Source organism: Lathyrus oleraceus, chromosome 7 (assembly GCF_024323335.1).
Source record: "Lathyrus oleraceus cultivar Zhongwan6 chromosome 7, CAAS_Psat_ZW6_1.0, whole genome shotgun sequence".
Taxonomy (NCBI): domain Eukaryota; kingdom Viridiplantae; phylum Streptophyta; class Magnoliopsida; order Fabales; family Fabaceae; genus Lathyrus; species Lathyrus oleraceus.
The window spans coordinates 393,360,691-393,372,427 of record NC_066585.1 but is presented as its reverse complement, the minus strand read 5'-3'; the positions used below and the strand labels follow the sequence as shown (position 1 = coordinate 393,372,427).

General features: G+C 34.6%; 1 protein-coding gene across 1 annotated transcript; it reads right to left on the bottom strand.

Annotated features, from left to right (window-relative positions):
- Positions 1 to 1,128: 1,128 nt before the first annotated feature.
- LOC127100946 (ubiquitin carboxyl-terminal hydrolase 24) lies at positions 1,129 to 7,575 on the bottom strand. The gene is made up of 7 exons (XM_051038255.1): positions 7,138 to 7,575; positions 6,066 to 6,704; positions 5,642 to 5,829; positions 4,824 to 5,071; positions 4,100 to 4,242; positions 2,538 to 2,708; positions 1,129 to 1,642 (listed from the first exon to the last, which is right to left on the bottom strand). Exons 1-7 carry the CDS (start codon positions 7,150 to 7,152, stop codon positions 1,454 to 1,456), a joined length of 1,593 nt encoding a protein of 530 aa, XP_050894212.1. The 5' UTR covers positions 7,153 to 7,575; the 3' UTR covers positions 1,129 to 1,453.
- Positions 7,576 to 11,737: the final 4,162 nt, after the last annotated feature.

Sequence of the window (11,737 nt, the reverse complement as noted above, 5' to 3'; positions counted from 1 at the left end):
TCCAGGGTAGGCGCCAATTAGAAGTCAAAGAAAGTGAAGCATCGGAGAGGTGCAGCATAATTAAGGTGATGATGGTTGTCAAGTCAATACGCTTGAGGGGTGTTATCTTGGAGTTCAACTCTTTCAAGATGTCTATCTGAGACTCTTTGTATTTGAACAAGAATGTGCTTCTTTTGCATGGATTCATTTTGAATGCTTCGCAGATGCTTAAATTCCTAAAATAAACACAAAATTAAGAGTTTTTTTTCTTTGTGATGTATGAATTAATGAATGGATGACATTGTTTATTTCTAGGTACAAGTCTCATAAGCCCGAATGGAGGATAAGTTTGATTGCTTTTGTCACATAGGAAAATTACTTGTCGGACGTCAATTACTTCAAGGGAATATATTCTGAGTAAGGTTTTCGTATTGATCCAACGAGAAATGCATCTCGCAATCCCATACTACTTGACCATCACTCCTAGTTGGTAAACGGTTCGATGTTCTAACCACAAAACAAGCACAGTTGAATCCAAATCCCACGATAGTTGTTAATGATCTAATAAATAAAGGAAATGAAATTTTCATGAACCTGTATAGAACATAAGGTGCAGCAGCTACAATGCAACAGATAGAAAACATTCTGCAAAACTCCATTCCCATCAAATCATCAAATTTCTCCATAGAATAACAAACGGACACTTGAATCTTTAAACAATTTCAGAACCTAAGGCTCGAGGCATAGAATTTAGATTCCACTTGTTCAAACATGTTGATCAAAGAAACACAAGGAAGAGAGAAACTTTATTTGAGTTTCACTTCTCATTCATGATCACCAAGTGATTACTTATACACTTGATTAATTAGACTTACAACTAACTAGTTACTTGTGTAATAAGTAACTCAACTAACTCATTAATTTGAATCACATTTGAACAGTTGAAGGTGTGAGATTTGCTTAAATCTGCTTGAACTGTTAAAGGATATACTTCATAATAGTGTGAGATTTGCTTAAATCTGCTTCTTGAATTATTAAAGGATATACTTAATACTAATCAGCCAGAAAAACCTGAACAATAGCTTAACAAAATATAATATACCAAACTAATGGATGATTAGTTAGCCTATGCCTAACAGAAACAGTGAGTACAAAATCAACAAGTCAAAGCTTTAAATCCCAATTTCTTGCAAGCTAGTCAAACTTTACAATAGGCGGTATTTCTTATACGCCTTTTAACTGTAACATGATCTCGTGTTCAGACAAGGACTACAAAACTTTTCATGATTTAGATGACAACGAGAAAAAGAATGTTACAACAATTACTCTTATCACACCCTAGACTGAAACAAAATATATATGATCACCTTAATTAATAATCACTCACATCTTCTCCATTCAATACATTAATCAACTGTCAACCCTTTCCTAAGTGCAAAAGGGAGTAGATATCAACAGAGTATTATGTTTATGCTTATATCTGTTTGTAGAAAAGAACATAGGCCTGATCATGCAGAACCTTATTTGCTCCAATGGCAAAGACAGATGCATCATCAAATCTTAGCCACTGACCGTTAGGGTACTGAGCATCAGCTGTGTAGTGTCCTTTTGAAGGCTCCCTTCCATGATGAGTAATTGTAGCAGCAAGTTCATATTTTCGACCCTGCAAAAGCATAAAAGTCAGTCAACCATTATGCCCTCTTCCAATTATGACCAATAAGTCTCCTATGTCCAGTTAAAATATACTATTTTAGAGGACAATCAATGATAAATCATATTGGTTTCACAAACATTTTTTTATTGTCTTTACAAAAGACAAGTGGCCGTTAAATTTTTTGGTAATAGATCCTTGATATCTGAAAGGCTGCATTGGATTTTGACTAACTTAAATCTTGAGCACCCATTTAAGAGGCAAAACTCTCCTGGCAGATTTTATTTATTTTTCATTCAAAAGACCCGGTGGATGATTGCTTAACAAGTCAGCAGACCCGGCAGAAAGTTTCGTAAACAGTACATAGATAAATACTCTATTTGGTGAAAACAAGTTGTGGTATGAAGTCATTGAAATACTTGTTTAAGAACAGTAAGTAACTTCTAATTGTGACAACTGCTCTACCCTTATGCTACTAAGTTCTTTTTATAATACAAAAAAGAGAAATGCACAAGAAAAACAGCCAACCATCCTTACCATATTTTAATTAGATCTTCCAGAGTGAGTATTAAAAGCAGTGAACGGTTCGCAATGATAGCAAAGATAAGTCAAGTTATTTAAAAAAAAAAGTTATCCTAATTATTTTGTGAAGCACCAAAAGCAATCATATTAGAATAAAAGATAGAAAAAATCTTAAAACTGTGTAAAGGAAATTAGTAACAAAAATCTTGACAACTCAATCCTTGTAAAGTTAATTCCCACAAAATTAGAAGTGCATCATTGAGAATAAAGCAGGTTATATTCTAGCAACCAGAAAGGGAAGCTTGCATTTAGCATCATAGTCCAGGAGAACGTTATTTAAATTTATGTTCAAAATGTATGTAGGGACTGGAATATTGAGACGTACCTCGGTAGATGGTGAAACAAGCAGGTCACGACCCAATACCAACTCAAGAGGAAAGTACACAGGCTTAAGCAACTTGGTGCTTCCCTGGCTTCCATAACCAAATCGCATCAGGTGCAATATCATTACTTTAGGAAGTGTCTGTATCTGAATAGATTTTTTTGCAGTCCTTGCCTGAAATAAAATATCAAAATTTTATTGGCAGTAATACATATAATATTACCCAGCATGATCATAGGACATTTCATGGTCCAGTACAAAGCAGTTATGTCATATCAATTACCAATATTTCGACTTATGCCATAAAATTAGAAACTACTACTGGGGAGTCAGAGTAATCAATTCCGAATGGGGCTCAGAGTAGTCAATTCCAAATGGAGCGGCCAACCCCGAAAATGGGATAGCAGAATGTCCACTATTTGATTTATTTTAATAAAGTATATAAATAATACTATACACATTAATTTAATGTAAAATTAAAATAACTCAACCCAAAAAAAATACTTGATTCACAGCTGTATGCAGACCATGATTTCTATAAAAAAATATATTAAATAGTTTTTCTAATAGTAGATAATTATATTCTTGTGAAACTCCTTAGTAATATTTAGCAGTGCTCTAAATCCAAACAAAAGGTTTTATTAAAATAAAAACTATCAAAATCCCAGAAGTATTAAGAAGCAGAAGAACAGAGTAAAGAGGAGGAATATGATTAGGAAATGAGAAAGAAAAGAAAGAAAGAAAAAAAGTGACTGAAGGAAAGGAAATGACAAAAATAAAGAAGGAAAGGAAATGGGGTAAAACAAAATTAGGAAAAAAAACAGAGGTAAAAGAATCGAAACGAAAAGATACAGAAGGATTGGAAAATGAAGAAAGAAGAGAAGAGAAGATGAGCTTGGAACCGCACACATAGCAGGGGGAGGAACGGCTAGGGTTAAAAGGTTTGAAGAATAAAACTGGAAAAACTCAAACAACCCTTAAATTGTTTTAATTTTAAAGGATAATTTAGGTTTTTTTCATGCGAATCAGAAAAATCATCCCAGAAACCACTCCAAACACGACCAGCGATGAAACCTAGAGATGCCCAAGACGCCGAACTGCGCCTCTATGGCAGCTATGATCGCAGCCGGCCTCCGCACCGCACCGCTCTCCTGGGATAGAGCCACTATCGGCCGGGAATGACTATTTGGTGGGGAGTATGCAGAAAAGAAGACCATAAAAGGCAACACGGTAGTTACAATGTTGCCACCATTTCATTGGCCTCAATAAATTGCATTGCAGATACATCATTTTGAAATCAGTTGCCATTCCACAGACTGTATCAAGCAGATAAATGTCTGAATTCAGGTACTGGGTTTATAGGATAGAGCTAATACTTTACTTGAGGTAGGTGGCCATGTGTGTGCTACATACCTAGCAACCTAGAGTAGGAAATGCAAACTATTTTTAGGGTAACCCATGCATGCATTATATTCCACTCATCAAAACCATAATCCTTATTCCTTATGAAAATTGTAAATGCAAGCTTTAATAATAATGTATTACAAAATTAAAAGGTAAAATACCTTTCCGGAGACTGATGTTCGGTACCCTTCAAGAGTTTCTGGGGCAGAAAACAAGTGCAAGGCATCCTCAATGGTGTGAACAGCATCATGATGAATATCAAGATGAAGCAAGCGATATGGTTGAACAGTGGCAGATCTATTTCCTGAAAAGGGAAAAAATCCATCATATCATATGGGCATGATTGTGTTTCATTTAAGCTCTGTTTGGTAAGAAAACATCAACTATCTAATAGTGAATAAGCTAGCCAACCGATTGAATGTAGTGGTTGAACTAGCTGATGATTATGAAAAGACATAAAAAGATATTTCTAGTTAAGGTACCAAAGGTAAAACTGAGAAAAAAATAAGCTATAAGCTCAAACGTTACTTGAAATAGCTTATAAAAAAATGCTATAAGCTCGTAAAAAAACCATAGCCTCGTGGGAGAATTTGTTAAACAGAGATCTATTTTGGTCATATATAAGCAATAAGCTATCAACTATAAGCTCAATATAATTTTCCTTTTTATCCTGAAGCTCTGATATAAAAATGGCAATGAAGGTGACTTGCAGCGAGGGAAAATAATGTGGAACTTCAAAATCACAAATCACAACTAAAGAACATAATGCAACAAAAGTGACAGACCAAATGAAATTCCACAACATCTTGATGCATATATTATAATAAGTACAAACAAAAATGAATTCTTTCACTAAGCAAATGATATAAAAGGTATATCTTGTACCTTTAGTTCTAACCAAACTTTGGAGTTGTCCTCCAAAAATATCATTTAACTCTGAGGGAATAAAGCTTTGAGTCCTTGTAACAGCAGATTTATTCTTTGGCCCTACTGTTTCCCACTCATCATCTTCCACGGAAGAAACTAGAAAAGATTTGCTACCATTAAGACTTGAAGACTGTCCTTCAAGCTTCAGTAATTCGTCATGCATTTGATCCATAACAAAGCTCAGAAATTCCTGAGCATCTTCTTGCCTGAAAGTGGCACATTGTTATCACGAATGTCATTAAAATTACAAGCTAATATCACAAAACCAATTACACCATACCTAAGCACGTGACTGCATTGCACACTTACAAATGACCAAATAACTTGCTGAATGGGTGTATAAACTCCAGGACATGACAGTTCATTAAATAATCGTATACTTGTATAAATAATAGGAATATATAAAAAGACGGAGAAAAGCTAGTGAATGTTGTATCTATAAATGGAAATTCCTAAAAAGGGGTGCTACAATTGTAATAGGTATGCTGCTGAAGATTTATAAACATACCATTTCTCAGTTATTTTCATGAAGAAAAACTATGCTTGTAATACATTATTACAGTTTTAAATGGTCACATATATGCCATGGAAAATTTAAAATTTAGCATACACGTAGGTTTTCAAGACATGACCAGAAATATACTGATTGTAGTCAATAAATTCAATGATTCAATGAAAAAACTGTTTAGGGAATGTACATATTTGAAAATTCTTCGTCTAGGGCAGGGAAGAGTAACTTTAAATTACATTAAATTAGAAATCAATTTGTCACCAACCTTGGTCTTCCTGAAATGCTATTTGACACATCCGGAGTAAAATTTTTCAGAACATCTTCAAACATAACAGGGCAAAAGGCCCGTCCAAACTCAAAAGAATCTGTATCTTTCTTCTTTAACTTTATTCCACTTGGCATGTCAAATTGAGTTACAAACTCAGCAAATGCTTTAAGCGTGGGATAGCCAACCTAAAAAAGTTACACGGTAATAAGCTTGCAGTATCAATTTCTGATATTTTCTAGTTACAAGGGAAGTCAAAACACATAGAACGATCCAATGTCTATAAGAAAATTCATATTCTAAATATAACATTTTTAATTCAGCTTTTATATGTGTTCATTGATGGCCATGCTGCTGCCCATGAGTTAATCTAAAATTATCAAACAGCAGTATTAACTGATACTTGCAGCAGAAGAAATACTACCTTAGGAATGTTCCGAGTTCTTAACTCCTGCAAAAGCTGAACAAAAGGAGAACAAACCAAGAGAGCCTGCACGGTTGCACTAAGGAAGCATAAATTCCCGGAGTTAATAAGGCCTCGAGGTAGCAGTTCCTTTACATGCATAACAGCATGCCCATTTGGTGCCTTATTCAAGTCTTCATCAAATAACTTTGAAGTATCACCATTGCCATTTTCTAAGGCACTCTTCAAACTTTCAGTCCCTGAAGCATCCAGGCTCAAATTTGCAAAATGGTTCGCAGTACCATTTCCATCAAGCAGTGCAACAGAACTCATGTGATGTTCTTTAACACTGTTTGCACTAGTGATACTTGAGGGACTGGGCGAGAAATTAGTAATACTGCCATTCTCTTTTACAGTTTCGTGGGCCTTAGGTAAGTTAGCACCGACACCGTTCACACCATTAAGTTTCTGAGAATCAGGGAGAGGAACATTTTTTGGTGCTTTTAGTGAATTTGGCAGGTTGCTTGATTCAACAGTAACAGAATTCAGAGAACCAAATTGCAGCTGACTCTTGTCAACAGGCTTATCTTTTCTCCCAGAAGATTTTTTCACCCTCAATGATTTGGTTTCATCTTCAGTAAATGAGCCAAATAGTAGAACCTGCTCACAAAACCAAAAACAAACTTAGCATTTTCAACAAAGGCATTAAAACAATTCAACATCCATTTGGAACAAAAATAAAACAATACGTAACACACTCCCAATAAAAGACAAAAAGAATCAAAAATAAAAGAGTAATAATAACAAAACCCTAATTAGGTATTAATGCATTCATCACAAGTCACAGCAATATAGACATCAATTCACACCATCAACTGAAATAGGATATCCAAATGAAAAAAACGCTCAAGCCAAGAGAACATTAACATTAGAAAAAAAAACTTTGACCAATTGTTTGCAAAATAATAACGATGTTTCCAGTTTCAACAAACAACAATCCATTTAAAAAAAACATCACATAAACAAACACCATGTCTGAAGATACCAAAATAAGCTAAATATAGAAGAATGGTTATAATAGCAGGAATGGAACCTTAGAATTGGTCATGTTGCTGAAGAGATGGAAGTTGAAGAGGCAATAAGGTAAAATTGAATATGAATAGAAGAGTGTGAAAGAGAGGAGAAGGTTTGTTGTGTATAGAGAAGGGAGGGAAATCGAAATCAGAAAGTAGGGCTTTTGGAGACCCTGGAAGAGAAGAGGCGGTAATTGAAGACATGAAAGGGGAAAAGGGTTTGAAGAGGAGAAAAAGAGAGAGCAGTTAACAAAGGAACCCTCCCCGTTTGAGCTTTGGTATCAGCAAGACGGAGCATCGACAAGAAGAGGAAGAAGAAGAGAGAAAAACAAAACAAAACAAAAAAAAAAAAGAGGCGTGTATAATGAAAGAATGACGAGACAGTTTTGGTTTGGAGTTAGGGTTACGAAAAGATGAAAGGTAGTAATGTTTTTGCTTGGTGATGGGGTCAAATAGGTTGGAACTATTGAGGTTGTATATTATTAGTCCCGTTATAGGCCCATTATTTTCACTGATTTTTTAAGTTGAAATTAATTTTTAAAGATAAACAAATGGAGTGACGCGAATTTGAATATGTGTTCATAGAGAGTTATTAATCTCGAGATGGTATAATGAGACCATTGAACATTTCCTCTAGCTGTAATTTTATTTTTTAATTTGTTCTCTTTCCTCTTTTTCAATTATTTTTTTAATTATTTAAGTCATTAAGCTTACGTGATTAATAAATTTAAAGAATTTGAGTTGGAATTTTAGATGAAATAAGTATTCATCAAAATTGACTCATATTGGACCAAACTCTAAAGTTTATAACAAAAAAAAATCATTTGGTATCTTTCCCTCATCTCTCATTTCTTTCTCTTTCTTTTCTTTTTTTATGTTTTATCTTTCTCAATATCTTTTTATTTATTCATATATTATCTCTGAATGTGAGAAAAATGCACAAGAAATGGGTTGAATTATGTATATCAAAAATTGTCTCGCTTTTGATAATGCAATTTCAGAGTCTGAACAACGTTCAGAGTCAGATATTAGAAATAATAACAGCAACAGAAATAATAATGATCAGAAGTAAAGGCAAACAACACACAAAGATTATCATGGTTTCTCTCCTCAACTGGGAGTAGTTTTATCCCCTTACCTCAACAAGAGTTTTTCACTATAATCAACAGATTACACTTTGCTCAAACACACTTGTAAGAGACTCCACTTGCTCAATCAACCTAAAAAGAGACTTCTGCAATAAACAAACAGTTACAAATGAAAGCTCAGAGTTATGTAGAAAAGATAATCATTATACTTAGATACACAATCAGAAGTATAGTAGTTGTGCAACAACCATGGAGGTTTTTATCCTCTTGAAATTTCTAAGATACACAAAGATAAAAAAATCTTAATATCTTATGCAATAACAGTTACAAATGAAAGCACAAAGTTATGCTCAAGATCTTATATTGCGTTATTGTTATACATCTTCCTTCAAATCTTTAGCTTCCTTTTATAGAGGTAGAGAAATAATTGTTTGAGGATTCTGCATAAGAGAAACTTAGTGAAGAAGCATGTCAAGAGAGACGTTGGAGAACGCCCTAGTTAAAAGCATTGTTTGGTGAATAATGGCATTGCTCACATCACCTTACAAAGTATTAGGTCTCTACCAAAAGGTAGAACATAGTGAAGAGGTCACATCACTGTTCCTTAAGTCTTGCAAAACGAAAGCCTAGTTTACTCTGTCCATAAATCTGGAGTTTTGACAAGACTGGTTTACTTTGGTACAGGGTACAGATCGGAGGCTCCTCGAGCCTTTAGAGTCTGAGTTGTCACCAAAGGCTGGAACACATGACCAGAGTCTAAACCTTTAGAGGCTGATGAACACATTCAGAGTTATTAGATTCGGATCAATCAGAATCAAAGTTATATTGCTTGTTCACATATGTTTTCAACATGATTAATTATATGTTTGTGATTTTGCACACTTGAACATATGTTAGTATACTCATTTGTTCTTTAAGTACTTTGTTATCATCAAAACCCAAGGGATATGAACAATCTTGTTCCAACAATCTCTCCCTTTTTTATGATGACAAACAAATGTATTTAAGAACGACGGTTTGTCAGTTTAACTAACTTGAAAACATTAGAGTTTGAGGTTTGTAAGCTCCCTCTGGGTCTAATATTCCATGGATTGAGTTTTGTAAGCTCCCCCTAAGTCATATCCAAGTTAATTTAAACTTATTTTGATAAAATAATCTTTAGATGAAAGTAATATGAAAATATTTAGGGTTCAGGTAAATTAAAATTATTCAAAAATACTTTTAATCCTCTTAAATATTCCCATGAAATTCTCCCCCTTTTGTCATCAACAACAAGTTAATAAAGACATATATTGATGACTGATAAGCATATGTACCACATATTTCAAGATGGTCAAAGGTAAATTCTAACAACATGGTTTTCAAGGAACAATAATCACAGACTAACAAGACTCAAGAAACATAGTGTCATACCCCAAAATTTGCCCATTAATATTTCAAGACATTTTGCAAGGCATTCCGACTCATATATAACACTGATCTTGAAGAAACAAAGGCCCAGCTCACGGATGGCCCAATCCAGAAAATGGCCCAAACTGGCCTGTTCGCTACGCGCTCGCCTAGCGAAGCTGACAGACAACAAAAATTTCGGGCTTCATTCTGAGCCCAAAAAAAAAAAAAAAAAAAAAAAAAAAAAAAGAGAAATTTTTTTTTTATTAATTAATTAATTAATTAATTAATTAAATAATTAAAATAAATAAATAAATAAAATATAACAAATTATTTTGGACTTGGGTCTCCCTCATTCCAAGCCCATTACCCACGAAATTAGTCTATAAATACTGAAGTTTCAGTAGGGGAGTTAGACTTGGAGTTACACTGGGAGATTCACTGAAAAAAAAAAGAGGAGGAGAACAGAGAAGAACGAATAGAAGTTTTGGCATAGGAACCCTGCCTACCCGGAGAATTCAGAGTAAAGAAACCCTGAAGGCAGCCCATCTGCACCGAAGCCATCGCCGTCCAATTCCCGCTGCCTAACTTATTCCGATACTACAAGTGGTCAATCCCTTCAACCTTGAATTGGCAAACAGGTTTGCGTATCTCTATTGTTTATACTTTCAATTGGCCATATCTACATATATAATGCATCATGATTAAATGTTGATATATAATTTGCTTTCGTATGGGAATTTAAATATGCCTGAATACCCTGAATGTTTGACCATGTTATTCCTGTGATAAAATGCCATAAAATTCAAAGTTCCTAACATGGGGCTGTTTTCAAATTCAAAATCCGTGGCCGCTCGCTAGCACCTCGCTAGGCGAGCCTGGGGCGAGTATTCGCCTGGCCTTCGCTAGGCGAGGCAGAGGCGAACGAGACAGTAGCTGACTTTTCTATTTTTTTTTTATGTTTAATCATAGCCATGCATTATTCATCCTATCCTATTTATTGTTGTGATATTTCTCCGGTGTAATCTTCGATTGCACCCTGATTTGGTGTTCTGACATGTTTTCTTTTTTTTTTGAGTTTCGTAAAGGTTCACATATCCCAGGAAAAGGTTATTGGCTAGGTATTCCACTTTATTTGTGGGATACCCTTGTGGAGTTTCACCCTAAATTAATTTTTAATGTATTAATTTTTTAATATATTATTTTTAATAATTTTAATGTGGAGTTTCATCCTAATTATATAATTAATTGTAAAACTTTGCCTTTGAATAAGTGATCTTGGACCTCTCTTTGTTGCCTTACGATTACGATATTACGGTCATGTCCCGCGAACGTGGGGATACCCTTAGCAAAGACCCTTCGGTTAAATCATCATAAAATAAATTATAGTCCCTCGGATGTTGCCTTCGAATATACAACTTTGTCCCTCGATGACCCTCCGATGTTGCCTACGGTTAAAAGATGATAGTCCCTTCGAATGCTAAGATATCCTCGTAACTGTTGCCTTCAATGACCTATCGATGACCCTACGATGACCCTTAAACATCCAAAGGATAAAACTACTTATTTCTCAATAATAAGGACAGTTTTACCCTCATAAGGATAGGAAATGCTCATAAAGACCTTGGGTCGGTATAACTCTTAATTGTTGGCTCACAATCTAAAAACATTTTCACACCTCACACCTTTCAAAATATCTTTAGAAAATCACCACTTGGTATATATTCATACTAGAATCATTACCGAGTTATATTTTTCTAAACAATTTCAAAACTAAACGAGATAACTACTTTGTATATATTCATACAAGAATCATTACAAAGTTAAATTCTCTTTCCAAAAACAATTTTCCAAACAATTCACAAACACTTTTTTTTCAGACAAAAATAATATAAGTGATCGAGCAATTAAGAGCCCATGGATAACCATGGATACAAAGGGTGCTAACACCTTCCCTTTGTATAATGTACCTCCCGAACCCAAAATCTAAATTAAGGTTTTCCTGTTCTTTTCCACCTTTCCTTATTGGATAAAAGAAAAGTCGGTGGCGACTCTTGCTAACCGCGACATTGCGATTAAAACCACAAAAAAGTCCAGTTCACCGTATGACAGAACTGGCGACTCTGCTGGGGACCCTAAATAT